The following is a 20116-nucleotide window of genomic DNA, read 5'->3' as shown; positions in this document are numbered from 1 at the left end:
AAGTAGTGCAACAATAATAAACCAACAACAGTTAAAAAAATAACAGTAAAGTGTAGTAAGTGTATAATTCCTTTGTCAGTTGATATTGTTAATTCTTAAGATTTTACATTTGACAATTATAGTGAATTGAAATCGGACATTAATCTACGATTTTGAAATTTTTAAGCCCGGAAATAATAGTAAACCTCTTTTTAAAATTCTAACTTATTTTTAAAGTTATCAAGTAGCTAGAATACTAAAAAAGTTAAAAATTGTATATTTGAATTTGTTGCTAAACAAGCTCTACGAGTTTAGCAGGGAGAGAGGGTACATAGGACTATAAATTATGTTGATACCCAAAGTTTTATATAATAAAGTTGATTAAATAAATCTCAGTTATTTATTCAATTTTGATTGGTTGGTTCCAGTGTCCAATAATTACAATCTACAGATTTGTAATTTTGTTTTTTATAATTGTTATTGTATATTGATTTGTCGTCCATTGTCTTATCCCTAAGATCCCTGGAGTTTAGCTTTCCTTACACTTCAATTTCAGGGATAAAAGAAATGGCAATTAATACATAGAATGGGACCTATTAAACAATAAGAATAATATAGATTGGATATAGTATACAGTTCAATGTTTTTAAAAAACTGCCAAACGGCTGAATACTCATGTTATTCCCGCACATTGTTATGAGCTACACGAGAAGACCTACAAATATTGTGTGATAGCTACGATACAATGATGTATGTACAGCAGTGAAAGCTCGACTGAAGAAAACACGCGTTAAGTCTTTTTCGCGTGTGTTATTTCATACTAGCGGCCACGCCCCCTAGAGGCCTCTAGGGGCACTTGAGGAGGGGAGAGTCGAATTTGATAACCTAATACATATTTTATTTTTATTTTTTGAGGGGGGTGACTCACCCATTTTAAGATCCTTCGGTACAAACACACAGACAAACTGTCATCCTTTACTTTATTATAAGGATTGGGAGTTTAACCCCCCCCCCCCCCCTCTATAGGACCGTTTAAGGTTAAAGACATTGTTAAGCTATAGTATGAAGCTATTCCTATATTTGTGAGTATTTGAATGAATAGGAACAAAGAAAACTTGAGGATACTCTGAATGTACAATGTACATCACATATTCGAGAATTCAAAGAGTTGACAGATTCAAGTATGTGTTTTAATATTTCAAAACAATTATTTTTTTATAATATATTCAAAGGACATTGAATATTAGATACATAGAACTACTGTAATTTTATGGAAGAAAAAAATATTATCAAACTAACGCAAAACACGTAAAGCTTTGCCAAAAAAAATTCATTTAGTCTCCCCATTTTAAAGATGTATTTAGCTCAAGACTAGAAACCTTAATGCTCTGTTAGAGGAAATACAAAGTCCGTTTAATCAAAACTAAAACAATCAGACAATAAAAAATTGATTAAATCTATTAACGTAAGAAACTTTGCAATTATACCATAAGTATTGAGTAGCTGCACTTCTAAAATGTTTTAGGTTTTAGATTTGCTTTATATAGGTTTCAATAGATAGAAATAGGTAGGTATACTTTCTTCAGGATTATGGATGCCTATCTAGGAAATATGTCAATATGGCTTATTTGTATACTAGCTGCTTCGTCCCGAGCATCTAGGGGCTTTGCCCCAAGAGGTTTAATCAAATAAATTTTTCGTATTTTAGGTTTAAAAGAAAAATTTTTAAAAAAATTGGGGGGGAGGGATTTATTTTTTTGGGGGGGGTAATCAACCCCACTTTTTTAATTTTAGTTTTAAAAAGAAAAAAAATTGGGGGGGATATTTTTCATTTTTTGGGGGGGGTTGGGGGTGTCCCACCCCCAAGAAAATAGTTATAAACCTTCCCGGGACCTATGAGAAGCTACCCTGTAGAGGAGAACCCAATCGGTTCAGCGGTTAGCGAGATCATTCGCTACAAACAGAAAAACAGACAGACATCTTGCTACTTTGTATTATAGATACACTAACTCTTAGGTCCTTTTGACAAAAATAAAATAACAAAGTAATGTTTCTGAGCAAATAATAAGCGAAATTTAATATTACAAATCTGAAATCTTTAATTAGTTCTCCATGTTTTTAGATAAATGCAAGTCAAGCAATTGAAATATTTTCAGTTCAATTAAAATCATTTTTATAGATTTTAAAATGCTAGTTGCAAAAAATTTGGGAAAATATTCGGTTATCAGATTAAAGTGAAGGTCAATTCGCAAATCTTTTCTACCGTTTAATTAAATGGAAAGCTAAGTTAATTCAAATTCTATATTATATTCAGAAAGGTAGGGGACACTTTTACACTAGTATCCTATGTTTTTTTATAACTATGTACGTTATCCCTTTAGATGGCTCAAGAACTTTGGGTACTTTTATATTATATTGATTGGTTGGTTCCAAACTTCCAATGTCCAAAAATGTCTAAAACTTTTTACTAATAAAATTAATCTACAGAAGGGTAATTTGTTTTTCATCATTGGGGATGTATCGTCTTATCCCTATAGAATAAAATCCCTGGCGTTATTTCAGTTTAAAAAGAAAACTAAATTTTGCTTTAAATAATCTCTACTTAGAGAAAAAGAAAGAAAATTTGATATTTAAGGTCTAACCCTAATAAAAAAATCTTTGCCAATTCTATTCTTTTGTATGTTTAAACTTCAAATCTTACTGAATTTATTTAAGATTAGGGGATTAAAGAAAAAAAGTTTTATAAAAAGTTTATTTTAATTATCTTCTTTTCAATTAGCACCCTCAGTATAACCAACACGTTTTTTCTTGTTCGTAAAATCATGGATGGTTTTGATTTGTTTTATGCAGTCAATAGTATGATTGGTATGCAATATTAACGAATAAATAATGTTTAAAACTTTAAATTAATTTTAGGTACCTTGCTTTCACACAACGTTTCATTCTTGTTCATAGAATTTAAATTTGAAGTAAGGGAAATATAGGAATTAGTATACTTTCTTGGATCATATATATTTTAAAGAAAATGCAATAGAAGATCAACAAAGAGTTCTTAGATTCATAAAAAAATTAAGGAGCTTATGTCCATTTATCTTTGATTAACATTTTATTACTTAATCAGTTTTATTGTACTTCACTACTTGATTCCTTTAAGAATTGCGATTTAGGCTATTAAAAGGGAGAGGTCATTTTCTAGTAAATCCCGTAAAGGTGTGTGTTATAAGGCCTAAAAATAGTAGTAGAACGATAAGGTGCTCTAGATATATGTATTCCCTATTGAATAGAACAATAGGGAAATTTTTTTTTTTTTTTTTTATAACCGTACCTGGATTATCTAAAAAAAATACGAAATTTCTATCAAACGCTTTGTTTGGCTCAAACTGACAAAAATTAAAAAAAAAATATAATTATAATAATAATGTTTTCTATAGGTACAAGGTAAAGGTTAAGAACAATCTATACCATTAAACAAAGGAAGAAGTCATTCTTTACAGGTTGATTTATTATAATTATATTTTTTTTTATTTGTGTCAGTTTGAGCCAAACAAAGCGTTTGATAGAAATTTCAGATATTCCAGGTACGGTTATCAAAAAAAAAAAAAAAAATTTCTTCCCTATTGTTCTATTCAATAGGAAATACAAATATATAGAGCACCTTATCGTTCTACTACTATTTTTAGGCCTTATAACACACACCTTTACGGGATTTACTAGAAAATGACCTCTCCCTTTATCTTTTATGATTATCGTCAGAATGTATAAAAACAAGGATGACAACATCCATAAAAGCAAAGCACTGAAACGGTAGGACAAACGGACATTAACACTTGTATGGTATCTGAACTGAATAATCAGAATTTAAAAGTATTAGAGTCGAAGCAAAATTGTAAGTAAATTTGTTGAAAAAACTGCTTGAAGCAGGATAATGTTTATGGACATACTTACATTTTTGGACTTGATTATAGAGTTGCTTCGCTTATAATATTGTTCGTTGTTGTCCCAGGAACCAATATACCAAAAATCAGATCAAACGGATAATTAGAACACTTGAAAATTTGTTGTTAAAAAAGTAGAAAAATCAACATTTTTAAAATGGACGTACGGACATTCTGGTAATTATTATAGAGTTGCTACGCTTTCTAAATCTTGCCCAACTACTACAGGAATCATCATGCAAAGTTTGAAATCGATAGGACAATTCTAACATGCCTAAATTAACAAATAAAAGCTATCTATCTCGGACGGACGGACGGACCGACCCTAATTATAGAAAAGCTTCGCTTTTAAAAATTTGTATTGGTCCTATACCTGTATCTCTGAATATTTCTAAGAATAAGGACAAAGTTAAAATTAAATTAGTTCCCTCTCAGGGATAGGTATAATTATTCTGGAAGAAGTTTTAACCCTTACAGATCGGGCCCCAATTCCCACCTTAATAGATCGGGGGGGGGGTCATATTGACCCCCCCCTCTATCTCGGCTTCTGTTACAGATAAAGACGTAAAATTTTTTTCTGGTGGTTCATGTGTATTTTTAGAGAAAATTACTTTTTCTAGTCATAGCGGCCAGGCCGCTCCTTAGCCGTTTTTTAGCGGCCAGCCGCCAAATTTTAAAACAGCTGTAGAGCGGCCAATTTTGCAGCTAGGATGACCAAATTTTAGGACGAACTTTTATTTTTCATAACAAAAAAAATACTTTTTCTGATCATCGCCGAAAAACAGCAATTAACGGAAATCGCCATTTTCGGCGGTTACGGCGGTAAAACGGCGGTTGGCGGCGCCAATAAATATTTTTATCTGTTTATTGTTGCTCAAGAATTTACCAAAAAAATTTTTAGGTCTCTAGCTGTAATAGAAGCCACGATATTCATGATATATGTCTGTAGTAAAAGCCGGACAAAAATCGGTCATAAAGTCGGTCAAACGGTCATAACACCACTTTTCTCATAAGGTCATTGATATCTCAGTATTCACCGAAAAAAATTTAGGTTTCTACCTTATACACAAAAGTCATAATGTAGAAATTAAGATTTATTTAGAATTTTTTTTAAATTTTGGTGCTACCCAACCGACTTTGACCGGACACCACGACCGACACAGACCAGATATCTTAATAAAATCAACTCTTGCCGACGCATAATTACTAAACTTAAAAAGTCATGAAGTCACAGCTCTCCATCTTACCTACAAAAAAAATGACATTGAAAAAACTAGAGGGGGGGGTCAATATGACCCCCCCCCCCGATCTGTAAGGGTTAAGACAGAAGACATAAAAAAGTATGTAAAATTCAACTTTATTGATAGTAACTAAACTTTTATACAATTATGTTATGTCCGTATGTCTATATGTTCTCCAAAATATCAGCCGCTGAAAGCTCTTTCATAGCATAGTCTCTATATAGGCTGCAGTATCAGCTCCTTTTTACAAAGTATACATAAACAAACAAATATACAAAAGTTCTATTTCGTTTTTAAAAGCTCGGACAAAGTATAATTTGCAATAAGATCTTATTCATCATTATTTCAGTTTTTAAAAATATCATTAACTTGAACTTCAGATATCTTAAAAAACAAAATTGGCTATTATTTATAATATTTTCTTTTGTGAATCTTATATACCACTTGTAACTTATTATTTTCTCTAATATATATCTCTCTGAAAGCTACAAGAAACTTTCTCTAATTATGAAGTAAATTAACCTTTACAAAAATTTCTTAACTGATTGATTACATTCATAACATTTAGAGCATATTACGAGTATTTTCTATATAAAGGGGGAATCATAAATGTTGGCTTTGCCCTTAGCCTCTAGGGACAAAGCTCAAAGAGGGGATGATGAGGAGGGAAATCCACACTAAAATGGGTACTAAAAGTTCACAATTGAAAAAAAGCAACATCAGTATCAAAACTAATCTATTTTAATAAACTTTTTTTTTTGAGGGGGGGGGGAGAAAAATTGCATGAAACCTTTCAACGATCAGAAGGTGTATTCTCTGAAATGTAAAAACAATATGTTTTGTTATTATCGAGATATTAGATTCATCCGGACAGACGGACAGACAAACATCATTATACTTTGTAGTACAGATTAGCTGGATGTTTGTATATAATCTTGAATAATATTTCTTACCCCCCAAAATAAGAATTATTCTTCTATGGTTTTAATAAAATAGTTTTAAAGATGGTTTTACTTTCACTTTATTCCAATTGAGCCTAACTTTGTAAAATGAGAAACCCAACCCTTCATCTATATTTATCTGTCAAGGGAAAGCAGGGATGTTTATTTGGGGCTTGGGATAATATATCATCTATATGCAAGGAGTATTTCCTTGAAAGTAGAAAAATGTAATGCATCTGATATCAAACATATTTTGTTTTCTTTAATTTCAAGTTATTGTCGTAGCTTTTTTATAACAAAAGTGTGACAGATAACTAAAACTCGAAAATACCGTTCCAGGACAAACACAGTAGTCCCAAACATCGGAGTGGACAAACGCAGGAGTGTTAAAATATTAATTTAATTAAGTATTTCTATGCAGATTAGGTTAGGTTAAGATATGAATGTACAATTAAGCCCCCCGCAGCGGTTAGGCATTTAAAAAAACCTATAAGAAGGTCTAAAATAGGTTATGTTAGGTTAAGTGTCCACTCCTGCGTTTGTCCACTCGGACGTTTGGGACTCCTGCGTTTGTTATAGGACCGAAAATACCAGCACACACACATAAAAGGTCTTAAAGACCAGTAAAATTTCTGTTAACTGTTCAGCTTATTGTTACATCGATACTTTTGACAAAATGTTCTTATGGTGTATTTATGTTTTTAAAAATATTCATCATTAAGTATTAATACTCATATAAAGTTTGATATTTAATTCAAAATGAATATGTTTTGAAAATTTGATATTATAAATGTTCTATGGGATAGAGGAAATATTTCATCAAAAATAGAAAATCTTATCATTTAGTTTTCGTAGCTACTCGAAAACTGAAGTTTGTTTGCCCGACTGTAACATAAAGCTTGCTGATAATACAGTACATGCATGTTAATGCTTTTTACTGCAAATACTAAGATAAATAAATAGGTATTATATACCTTTAAGCTCTTAAATATTCTTATTTTTTGCACATTTTTGGAACATTCATCCCTGTGAAAGACAAATTACCTTTTTTCCATCTCTGAGTTTAATGGGTCCCTCTAGAATTGGGGACTGTTCACCGCTCATTTTATTATTCACAAATATTCATAATCATAACTTGTTCACTCCATTTTACTTTCTGAAATTTAAATAAATATTTTTAAAAAGTCATCAACAATTAATACTCTATTGTAAAGAACAAAACAAAATCTTTGTTAAAATCAAAATCAAAAAAGTAAACCCCATCTTCCTACATAGTTTTTTTGGTATTTAAGAAAAACTATCCTTGTTAGAACAAAAAAAGAAAGAAAAAAACATTTAGAATCTTCACCCTATTGTGATAAACATTAGACATTTATATTGTTTGATTTACTACGTTGAATAAGAAAAGGGGGCTGAAGTTTATTGGCTGTATATTTGGCATAAAACAACTTGTTTTTTAGGAAGCGGAGCAACTCTTCAATTCTAATTGGATGTTTTATCTGTTGTTTATTTGATAATTTAGAGCGTTCTTGATAGTTTTTTTTATCGCATAATATTATAACAGCTTTCTGCGTATATCAAAACTGGTGCTATTTTTATATTTATTTTTAATATTCGTGGAACATTGTCTGTAATAAGGTGCTATGTATGATTTCTTAGTTGAACCGGATATAATCCAGCGGTTATCAACCGGATTCTAAGCCATACTGGAAAATATATTATCCTTGCATGAAGCCGTGGTTCTAGACACATGACAATTTAAATGATAGTGATCTTTCCTCAATTCTTATGATTAAATTTCTGAGTTTGGTGTAGTGTAAATATACAAGAGACTAATTTTAACACATTTATAATTTCTTTCTTTCCACTACTGAACAAAATCATCCTTGTTATACTATAAAGTAGATAAAGGATCATATTGTAAAATTTTAATTTACAACTATTATTATGTTTGGATTGGTGTTTTATCAGGGATCTTAAGGGATAGGAAAATGGACAATAAATTGATGAACATACAAATGATAATAAAAAATATTTCCATTCTATAGATCAAAATTATAGGCTGAAAAGTTTGAACACTGTAAAACTGGACCAACCAATCTAGAATAAACAAAACTAAAGATTTGAGCTAAAGAATTGAAGATAAAACTTAGGGTGCCAGTGTAAATTACAGTTTGATGTCCCCTTCCTCCCTGTTTTTTATACATATGTTTTCATGTACTTTTAGGAAATGTAAACCTATTATTTTTTGCATTAACTAAAGTACACTAGGCACACATCTTACAAAAATAACGTCACCAATCGAAATAACAAATAAGTTTTTTTTTAAATTAACCAAAATCAAAATGGTATAGTTTTTGTGTTTGATATAATACTTTAAATATAAAACAAAATGAGTAGAAACGGCTATATGCAGAAGCTACGCCATAAGAAAAATAAATACAAATTATTATACAAGTTATTTCTTCAAACGCCCAAAAAGTAATATGATCCTTTAAAATGCTTTTATTTTTCACTCAATATATAAAAGATAAGGAAAGGGTTATTTTTTATATGTCTGTGTTATGATTGATTGATTGACAGTTTTGTGTAATTAAGTAAAGTTATATTAGCTTGTAAAAAGATAATAAAAAGAGTATATTTTTAAAAACAATTTTGCAATTTCATACACAATTCCAAAACTAAGTAGCTTAAACTCAAACATTTTTCATTGTTAATCAAACGCAAATCATATGTTTATCTATTTTCCAGTATGACTTAGAAACCGATCAATATCCGCTGGATTAGAACAGGTTCTCAACCATACTGAAAAATCATGTACATCATCGTATTACAGATAATTTTCGACGAATATTAAAATATAATCATAAAATTATTACCAGTTTAGTTTAAACTGGTTTTGATCTTTTATTTTTTCGTTTTAATATCCGAAGAAAGCTGTCTATAATACGATGAGTTAAAAAAAACTATTCTTTAATCTTTATGACCAAACTATTCTAAAATTTTATATCAATTTTAAAATCTCCACAAAAATTTATTAATGCAGTTCTGATTAAATTTTACTCTTTTGTTTGCTGTTATAGGTCTAATTTCTTTCTTTTTATTAAGCTTCGCTTTTTTAAGATTTTGTTGTCATTGTTAATATATGCTTAGTATATTGGTTTAAAGTTTACAGAAGATCGTGCCAAGTGACCCCTCCCCCTAGCCCCAAAGTGACGAGGGGCTTTTCAGAAACTTAGATAATAAATGATCATCGAAAGCACAATGGGCTAGATTTGTGCAATAATATTATAGTATACATTTGCAGTATAAGTATTCTAACATAATTTTTTTGATAGTATGATAATGCAACTCTTAAAAAAATATGCAAATTTTAGGTAAACCTTTTTAGAAAAAAATCTTCATAGGTTTCTAATGCTAAACTAAATGTTCCTACAATAATCTTGTCCCAAAAATACAGGCTTTACCCCATTGACCGGTGCCTATGTTTTTATCAGATTATGAATGAATCCATAAATAGTAAAGAATTTTCACTCACATTCCTCACATATAATATATACATATATTTATAAGCGGCGGCTCCCCTATCCACTAGGTTTGCTTTAGGTATATCTATAATACAGATAGGACCATGCCTGTCTGTCTGAAGCTTAAGATCTCGGAAACCACTGAACCCACAACTTTGCGCTTCTTAGGGTATACATATAACTACTGTTCCTGCGGTGTTTAGGTTTTTTTTCTTTAGGGTTGGGTCAACGCTATCCCTCCAACAAAAAAAGAACATTCTATTCTGTTGTTGATTCTATATCCCTTTTGGGACAAAGCTACTAGAGGCTAGGAGCGACGCCACTAATCTTATAATATGAAGCAGAAAGTTTTCTTGAGATTGCAACTTAAGATCTTAAAAATGCTGGTCCGAAATGGTTGTCCTTCTCAAGGAAACTTGATAAATGTCTTGGGATGGTTTTAGTCTATTTTCCTGACTTTTCCAGCCCTTCCCTAGATGCTAGAGATGAAGCAACAACCTAGTTAGATAAAAAGAATCACCCAATATTAATTTGAATATATAGAAAAATATGATAAATTAAAATATATTAACACAAACTTTGTAAACTTGCCTTTTCTAGATGAAATAACAATACAAAATGATAATACATATTCTGTATTGGTATTTTTTTTATGTATCATATCTAATGTAATAATACATTTCTTACCTATTTGATAGATTACTTTCTTATATCAATAACTTTTTATCATAAATCTTTATGTTAAAGTAAAAAGAAATTATTAGTTTTCCTTCTACAATAAAGAAGCATATTAATAATTCTTTTTTTACTATTCATTTATTAGGTTTTAAATGTTTTCTTGGGTTTTAAGCTTCGCCAATGAATGTTACCATGCACCCTTGTTATGAAACCCAATCTGAACCCCCCGGATAATTGAGGTTAATCTGTGACAAAAACCAATACAATCCCATCTAGGTATTTTTGGACCACTCTTTATTAAAATTTAAAAGTATAACAAAATTTTCAACTAATAATTTTAATCTACAAAGGGGTAACTTTGGTCATTATCATTGTGGATGTACATAAAATTATCGTTCATTGTCTTATCCTTTAAGATATCTTGTTATCATACCTGTATATTGTAAAGATATAAGAAAATGAGTGCTTCATTTATTGTTTTAAACCTTGGTAGGTAAGGGGTTCTAAATGCTCTGTATAGGAAAATGCAAACTTTTCTCTAAATTAGTTGGGTATAAAAAGAGTTTGCGGGTCGATGTGCTCTATACTTCTAGAACTAAACTTATACAAATAAACAGAAATTATTAAATTTACAATATAGAGTGACTAAAAACCTTTTTTTCATCTGTCCAGGACCTATTCTTTCCCATAGCAATTATAAACTATACAAAAGTCATAATTTACATTGAAAATTTAGATCAAAAATAGTTATTTATCGCATGGTATCATAGACAGCTTTCCGCAGATATTAAAATAAAAGATTATAAGATTAAAACCAGTTTTGTTAGCCCCGAGGGGGCCAGGGATAAGAAGACTGGTATTGTTTTTATGTTTTTTTTTTATCTTAATAATCGTGGGAAATTGTCTCTAATACGATGTTATACATGATTTTTCAGTGTGACTGAGAACCGGTTCTTATCCAGCGGATAAAAATCGATTTCGAAGCCATACTGGAAAAATATTTCTTCTGGAAATCATAATTTTTGAAACCCTATCTGTCTATTCTAGGTAATTTATAATGTCTTTTTCTACAAAAATTAGCGGAAAATTTTTTCTTTTGTAGGCGAGAATAATTTAGTGTTGAGGTTATCATTCAGTTGCACTAAAATATAACTCAATAAAATAGTAAATAATGAAAGGAAAAAAATTTATGCAGATTAATATTATTGTCTTAATAGAAAATGCATTTAAGCAAGTACACTTATATTATTAGTAATGCAGTAAGCTTATTGGTGAAAAAGATAATTTTTTGTTATACAATCACATAAACTTAACATATTTAAGATTTTAAGTGTTTTTTTAAGGTATAGGACAATGAACGATACATTTAAGTGTAACTTTGTTAGAATTACACCCTATGCAAATTAAATTTACTGGTGCAAACGTTTAAACACTACTATTTTACACAACCAAATTAAGGGTTAATTGCTCTAAAGTTTTAAATTAATCGGAGAACTTTGTGGGCCAATGTAATTTATTTTTTATTGTCCCCTTCCTCTCTCATCTAGAACTTGGCAACCAAATGAATGTGAAATATTCTTTTTTGAACTGACAACAAGCAAGAAACACCTTTGGTGGCAGATGGATAAGATAGGAAGGAATATTAAAACCAAACTTATGGTTTACATTATTACGTGGCTAATTTTTATAGCGGTCTCTTTTTCAGCGAAGCTTCTCTATAAGTTTGTCTTCTAGTCAGTCACTTTGTGTGTCGTTAACATGTAATGTAATTTTTAGATAAAACATTTTGTAAAGCATCCATAATTATTAGAGTTGGTTCATTTATTAACATTGCTACTCTAATTAGGGAAATTGTCATTCTTGATTAATACTAAAGGATATAAATACATATGTTTAAAAATACATATATAATCTGAATGTGTGATTATGTTGGTTCCAGGACAAACGCAGGAGTCCCAAACGTCGGAGTGGATAAACGCAGGAGTGTTAAAATATTAATCTAATTAAGTATTTCTATACAGATCAGGTTAGATGAATGTACAAATAATCCCCTCGCAGGGGTTAGGCATTTAAAAAACCTATAAGATGGTCTAAAATAGGCTAGGTTAGGTTAAGTGTCCACTCCGACGTTTGGGACCGTTATGTCCGTTTAGTCCTAAGCAAGTTTTAGGCCGTTTCTAGGCAACGAGGAGATAACCCTTCTCTGAGAATTGGTCTCTTGAAGCCCCTATTATTAACTATAATTTCTAAAATTTGTTAAATCAATTTTTCAGAATTATTGTTCTCTGATTATATTATTTAAAGTAGTAAGGTTTTTTGTGTGTAGCTTATTAATTTTATGGAAGCTTCTTACTGGTCCCTGGATGGTTTTGGGCTATTTTATTCTTATATCTAAGTGTGGTAAAGATTATTTTCCTTAATTAATTACTATTCGAATACAGAGCTCCTACAAGCTAAGAGCGCAGCCACTAGACTTTAATTATAGAGATAGCGAATGGTTTATTTTATCTTAAGATAAATTGAAGAATTTCAAATATAAGACTGAAATAAATTAATCTTCCATTGCATTGTACTAAAGTATTATTATTAACGATTATTTTGGCGATAGTTATTATTGTAATAAGTATTCCCCCATAAGAAATAATAATAATAATGTATTTATACCAATGCACTGTAAATTAATTATCTCCATACTTAGAACTATTTTGGAAAAGTTTAAATTTCTTTGATTATCTATAATACAAAGTAGAACGATGTCTGTCTGTTTGTTTGTCTGTGTGTCTGTGTGTCTGTTTGTCTGTTTGTTTGTCTGTGTGTCTGTTTGTCTGTTTGTTTGTCTGTGTGTCTGTTTGTCTGTTTGTTTGTAGCGAAGGATCTCGCTAACCGCTGAACCGATCGGGTTCTCCTTTACAGGGTAGCTTCTCAGAGGTCCCGGGAAGGTTTATAACTATTTTCTTGGGGGGTGGGACAGCCCCAACCCCCCAAAAAAATTAAAAATACCTCCCCTAAATTTTTTTTTTCTTTTTAAAACTAAAATTAAAATAGTGGGGTCGACTCCCCCCCCCCCACCTCAAAAAAAATCACCCCCCCCAAAGAAATTTTTTTAAAGGATTTATTTTTAAATCAAAATTACGAAAAATAGGTTTGATCAAACCTCTTGGGGCAAAGCCCCTAGAGGCTAGGGGCGAAGCCGCTAGTACTACATAAAACAAAAGTAAAAGGGAACACAGTAATAGTGTCTGACTAATTATGACGTAACAAAAAAAAATTAGCCAATGAGAGGCCATTATAAATTTTACCATTGGTCAATAACGGCCTCTCATTGGCTAATTTTTTTTTGTTACGTCATAACCAGTCAGACACTTTTACTGTGTTCGTAAAAGGCTACGTGCTTCAAATTAAGATTAAAAACTAATCTCCGACCTCTCTCCTTCAAATGCCTAATGAGGCCTCAAGAGATCTATAGCTATTCTCATATAGTTTAAAGTTTATTTCTTATTGAAGTATTTTTTACAGTGTGGTAATATTTATAATTCATATGGGTTGTTATGTGTCATATATATATTTGTCATGTTTATTACATATTTGCAAGAAAAAGAGACAATAGAAAATATAGAGAGAAATAAGAGAATAAGGGAAATACATTGAGATTGAGAGAGAAAGAGAGAGATAGAGAGAGAGTAAGAGAGAGAGAGAGAGAGAGACAATGTGAGAAAGAATGAAAGATAAACAAAGATAGTGGAAATAAAAAAGAATATAAGAGGTAGGAAGGAGAAAAAAATGAGAAATACGTTGAAAGAGTTGAAAAGAGAAATAAATAAATGGGACATATTTAAAATACATCAAATATTCATTTATAATGTTTATTTTTATTTACTATATGTTTGGTTATTCCCTTTGTAATGATAATTGTATGGAGGACCTCGATAACCTATGATTGCTAGATTGTCCCAAGTACTTTCATTATCAACCATATTATAGGAACAGTGACTGTTATTATAAAAACAAATAATAATCATGTAAATAAAAACCCCTTTAAAGTATCGTAGCTACTCTATAATTTTCTATATTTTATCTGTAATTAAAAAAAAACCTTTTTTGTTTTCTTTACATTTATGTACAACTAATGGAAAAACATGTCCTTTTTTGTATTTGCTTCTATAACGTTTTCCATCCTGAATGATGTTTAATTAGGTTTTCAGAAAATCCCTACCTTTTCAAGAATATTCCCTCATATAAAATGGTCTCTAAGAGGTTTGCCAAAAAAAATTAATATTATGATTAAAGTAGTTATTAGCAAAGTACTTAATGCACTAGTTATAATTAATCTATAATCTTTGATAAATAATTATAATTGATTATACTAAAATGACCCATCAGTCCATTTTTTTAGAATTTTGGTATTTGTAGGTTTTATGGTATTTTTTAGGTTGTTTGTTGGAAAAAAGAACCCTAATATGGAGTAAAGCCACTAGAAGATAGGTAAACTTTATTCAAGAAAGCGAATCTAATAGATAGAAAACAAACTTGTTAAAAGCTACTTAGATCTACTTAACATTATTAATTGTAACCATCTGTGACTAAATGTGCCTCTATATAGTTTTCCTTAAACCAATTAGTTTGCTAATTCAATTAAATTGCTTATTATGATTATTGTTTGTACATATATGCATTTTATAAACCTTATTCTAAACTTTAAAGCCAATAAATTATTGTAAAATGAGGTGAAGGAGGTAATTGACAATATGGTTTTGCACATCCAGACAAATTCCATTACGTGCATGTAAACCAACATAATAACAATTGCAGAAAAGCATTGAACATGTCATAATACCATCAACATTGGCGTGCAAAGGGTTTCACATCCCCATTAGCTGTGTTATGTTGGTGTATTAAACCTCTTTATTTTGATAATTATTAATTACAAAATGGAAAAATCTTAGCTTTTGCTGCTGAACCTTTGAACAAATAGGCATTCCAATCTATATCAGTATGTTACTTTAAGATCTCAGAAACGGCATGGTTAATAGGGAATTGATTTATAAAAAAGCTATGTTTTAGTCCTTTACTTTTGTGGGTTAAAAATCATTTAATTGACTGTTTGTCAATAAGAGTTTTTTTTTGCTAGTTTGCATGAATCCATGGCTTTAGGATTTGAGAGGAAATCAATGTAATCCCTTTCATCTAAATATGGGTCACCTTACACACATACATACCTTTGGGGACAGGGATGGCTAATATGCAGGGAGGGACGGGACATTGGACTGTTTATTACACTAGTCCCCAAAGTTTTATAATATCGTTTTCTTGGCATAGCTACCTTGGGGACTTTTATTTAATTTTGATTTTTGGTTCATTAAGTTGAATGTCTTTCTAACTAATACAGCATGACCCTCAAAAAAGTATTTTTAAGCATCTGCAGCCCTTATTTCTCAATGAATTATAAAAAAATGCATATGTCCTTGTTCTCCATAGTATTCCACATAAGTAGATATGAAAATATTTTTTTTACCTCTATTAACACCGGAGATTTTTAGAGCTAAAGTTTTGAAAAAGTGACTGAGGAAAAAGTAACTTTTAACATGAAACGACTTTTTTAGCAAAATTAAGGTATATATCCTTTTTTTTTTGTTACTAGCAGAAACTTTATACAAAAATAAAATAAAAAATTTAGTTTTTGAGTAAAAAGCATTTTTTTACACATATTTTTTGAGTCTTTTTAGTTTAATGATATTTTGAAAAACTTACTTATTAGGCAAAATTGTTTAAGATTAAAAAACCAAATAAATCTTTATGAATATAGCAGGAAAATTGTTTTTGTTTCACAATCCTAACTTTAATAACAAACAAGTTATAAAGAAAATAAAATTAAAACATAATGATTTTTTTGTCTAAAAAGCTTAATTAACCCCCTATTAAATTATTGAGATGTCAGAAAAGTAGGCGGAGCAACTGTCATAATTAATCCTTTTCTCAAATAAGGGTTAATAAATGACCTAAAATTTGCAAATAATCAATTCATTCAGTAGTATTTTTTGCCATTAAAAATTTATATTTTTTGGTGGAATAAAAAAGAAATAATTAGTTAACTTGTTTTTCTTTGTGTATCATTATTCAGTTGCCAGAAAAACATAATATAACCATCCAAAAAATAAGAGAAACAAAAAAAAATTCTTTTTCTCAGTCACCTTTTCAAAACTTTAGCTCTAAAAATCTCCGGTGTTAATGGAGGTAAAAAAAATATTTTTATATCTACTTATGTGGAATACTATGGAGAACAAGGACATAAGCATTTTTTTATAATTCATTGAGAAATAAGGGCTGCAGATGCTTAAAAATACTTTTTTGAGGGTCATGCTGTAGGTGTTGAGAAGAGGGGGAGTCCAACGCCCCACCCCCCACCCGACTGATAAAGATGCGAAAAGGGATGCAACTTTTCAGGGTTAAGAGAATAAATTTTTTTACGAAAGTGAAGGTCTTTTTATTAAGTGCCAATACGAATAATTTTGAAGTTTAATTTATATTTTATGTCTTATGTCTTATTCTGAGTTACTTTTCCCCGTACCTAATCTTACAAATTAGTCTTTAAAATCACAATCTATACCATTAATTTTCTAAACATACATTTTATCAGCTATAAATTAGATAATAAAAAACATAATAAATCCCAAACAAAGTTATCATGCAATAAAAATCCAATTATCTAAATGCCAAATACGTAATCCCTATTATTGACATTGCATTAATAATATAAAACTCTTTAATATCATGAAACACTTGTGCAATAAGGACAATTTTATCCATAGCAAGCATAGCATATAAAGGAGTTAATTTAAAATAACAACTAATTAACTAAATTTTAAAATTTCGGCTAAGGGGGATGGGGGTGTAGATAGGTTGGCAAAAAAAAAACATAAATCAAAATGGCCAGTCATGACTTAAATCCAATATCTTTAATATAACGCTATTTTAAAATAGAAGTATAATAACAGTCTTAAATTGATATAATATCAGCACTAAAAAATCTTCTAAACAAAATTTCAAAAATCTTCGAATATTTTGGGAAAAATATTCAAAAATAATTAGAGTTATTCAGTCGATATTAAAAATGCCTGTCGAATACTACTATTATATCCTTATAGCCTGCGCTATTTTACTTTTAGGTAATACTTATAGAATTGATATATTGTTTTCTCGTATTCATTCGAATCCGGTGGATAGGAACCGGTTCTCATCCATACGAAAAAACTATGTCTAGCATCGTATTATATCCAGCTTTCTACGAATATAGAAATGTACAATCATAAGATTAAAACCAGTTTTTTTAGCCGGTGCCTTTGTCACCTCGGGGCTAAAAAAAACTAGTTTTAATCTCATAATTGTACTTTCTATATCCGCGGATAGCCGTTTATAATACGATGCGAGAAATAACTATTATTTCATCCTAAATAACTATTCCAGTATGCATTCGAAACCGATTAATATCCGTTGAAATCATGTATAGAATTGTATTGCAAACAATGTTTTACGAATATTAAAATAAAAATCATAAAATCAATATCATTTTTGTAACAAAAATGATTTTAATCCTAATTCTATCATTTTAATATCCGCGGAAAGCTTTCTGTAATACAATAATAACTATATTTGTTGTTTTTAGATAATTTAATTAAAAGAAAAGATGAAAAACGTATTATGAATATATGACTTTTTTTACTTTTATAATATGTAAATAAAACCCCTTTAGAGATTTTTAGGAGGCGGATATTGTTATAGTTTTTAAGAATTGTTTTATGGATTGCCATAATTGTTTTACAAATGTATTGGAATATAGGACTAAGCTAATATAAAAATATATATTGTAGGCGCATGTTTCGGTCTGATCTTTTGGTACTCTGAGGAGCTGATGGACATGTACAACGACATAACGGAGGCCGTCGGAGACTACGTCTGGGAGACTGACAGCGAGACAGACAATAGACCAAGGAGAAGAAGGACAAGACGGTCAAGATCACGTGCTTCAAGGTCCAGATCCCGTGCCAGGCCTGGGTCAAAATCCCGCAAGTCACGGTCAAGATCCCGCGTAAGAGCCCGTAATCCCATCACTGTAAAATCAGAACAAAATGAACAAATGAATGCCAGTGTCAGTAAGGACACTAAACAAAAATAAACAGTAATTATAATTAAATTTTGTTCAAAATTATAAATAAAATAAAGAGTTTAAACTTATACAAATTTGTATTCTGATTATTCAGTTTTAAAACTATTTATTTTTACAATTCATTTTTAGATACAACCAAAACATATACATTATTGGATTGATTCTTTTGCCGGTTAAATCATTAAATCCAAAAGAAAAAATTTTAAAATTTGCTCCTGAAAGTCATACATACATATTTTGCTCTATCATAAACTATGTTACATCAATTTTCCTATAAAAAGTTTCCCAAAGAATTTTCATATTACACGTATAGACAAAAATCTTTTTATATGACATTATAGAACAAACTTTTTCTGTGTTACCAAAATAAATTGAGACGGTAAAAACTATTTTAAAAAGAAAGTTTTTTTAGCTTTTCCTTTGCTTAACATTAATTTAAAAAACTATTCAGTTATAAATCTTTCTCAACCCAATTTAAAAGAAAAAAGTCTACTTCATCATTCCGAAATATATTTCAAGTAAAAAATACTCATTATCAATCGCATCTCTTAGTGAAGTGAATCATTCAACTTTAGCTTGGTCAGTTTAGACATTAATTTTATTGAGACAAAATATATTGCTTTTTGCATATTATGCACTACTAAAATATAGGTTTGTTTTGCTTGTGAAAGAAAAGGCAAGAAATGCCAAGATTAAGAGAAAAATGAAACAGTGTTTGTTCTTGAAAATTTTGTGCAAATGAAGGAACTAACAGGTCTTTGTAATACTTGTAAAACATGTTTACAAAACATATTTGTAATTATGAATTATAAATTCAAAGTGATGTGTCTATTACAGTTAGGGAGTTGAATCCATTTTTATAGAAGCAGAAATATAATCTATGATTATGGTTTGGACCCTCTAAAACTGTAATCTACCCTTCCACTTTCCCCTCTCTTGGTGAAGATATCTTCAACGCCGATTCGATTTTTGAAATATAAGATTCCACTTTTGTCTCTCTTGTTGAAGATATCTTCACCAAGAGAGGGGAAAGTGGAATCTTAAATTTCAAAAATCGTATCGGCGTTGAAGATATCTTCACCAAGAGAGGGGAAAGTGGAATCTTAAATTTCAAAAATCGTATCGGCGTTGAAGATATCTTCACCAAGAGAGGGGAAAGTGGAATCTTACATTTCAAAAATCGTATCGGCGTTGAAGATATCTTCACCAAGAGAAAGGAAAGTAGAATCTTACATTTCAAAAATTGTATTGGCGTTGAAGATATCTTCACCAAGAGAGGGGAAAGTGGAAAGGTAGATTACAGTTTTAGGAGGTCCAAACCATAATCATAGATTATGTTTCTGCTTCTATAAAAATGGATTCAACTCCCTAACTGTATTAAAAGCAAAACTGTTCTAAAAATAGTGATGGTCCGTTCGCCCATCCATATAGTTTTTTCCCTGTTAATTTAGGCATGTTACAATTGTCATGGATAAATTGATTTCAAACTTTGCATGGTAATTCCTTTAGTAGTTAAGTATTTATTTAGAAAACGTAGCAACTGTATAATCGTTACCAGAATGTCTGTTCTCAGTTTTTCAACAAATTTTGTTTTGACATTTAAAATATTTACATATATTATAATAAATCTCTAAGTGTTAATGTTCGTTCGTCC

The 20116-nt window shown here is 30.2% G+C and overlaps 2 protein-coding genes across 4 annotated transcripts in view; one reads left to right on the top strand and one right to left on the bottom strand.

Moving 5' to 3' along the window:
- Window positions 1–7254, bottom strand: part of LOC145324953 (uncharacterized) — a 103655-nt gene extending 96401 nt beyond the window's left edge. For all 3 annotated transcript variants that reach the window (XM_080167717.1, XM_080167716.1, XM_080167718.1), the window contains exon 1: window positions 7141–7254. In XM_080167717.1, coding sequence (XP_080023843.1) covers window positions 7141–7200 — 60 coding nt within the window. In that variant the 5' untranslated portion in view covers window positions 7201–7254. The remainder of the gene's footprint in view (window positions 1–7140) is intronic.
- Window positions 7255–17291: 10037 nt separating this feature from the next.
- On the top strand, window positions 17292–18501 carry LOC145324952 (uncharacterized). The gene is made up of 2 exons (XM_080167715.1): window positions 17292–17464; window positions 18167–18501. The coding sequence occupies exons 1-2, from the start codon at window positions 17410–17412 to the stop codon at window positions 18469–18471; spliced, it is 360 nt and encodes a 119-aa protein (XP_080023841.1). The 5' UTR covers window positions 17292–17409; the 3' UTR covers window positions 18472–18501.
- The last annotated feature ends 1615 nt before the right edge of the window (window positions 18502–20116 follow it).

The sequence above is a fragment of the Acartia tonsa genome, chromosome 7 (assembly GCF_053477335.1).
Source record: "Acartia tonsa isolate MP-2025a chromosome 7, ASM5347733v1, whole genome shotgun sequence".
Taxonomy (NCBI): Eukaryota; Metazoa; Arthropoda; class Copepoda; order Calanoida; family Acartiidae; genus Acartia; species Acartia tonsa.
Note: the sequence above shows the minus strand (reverse complement) of the source record. Positions and strands in the feature narration are given on the sequence as shown.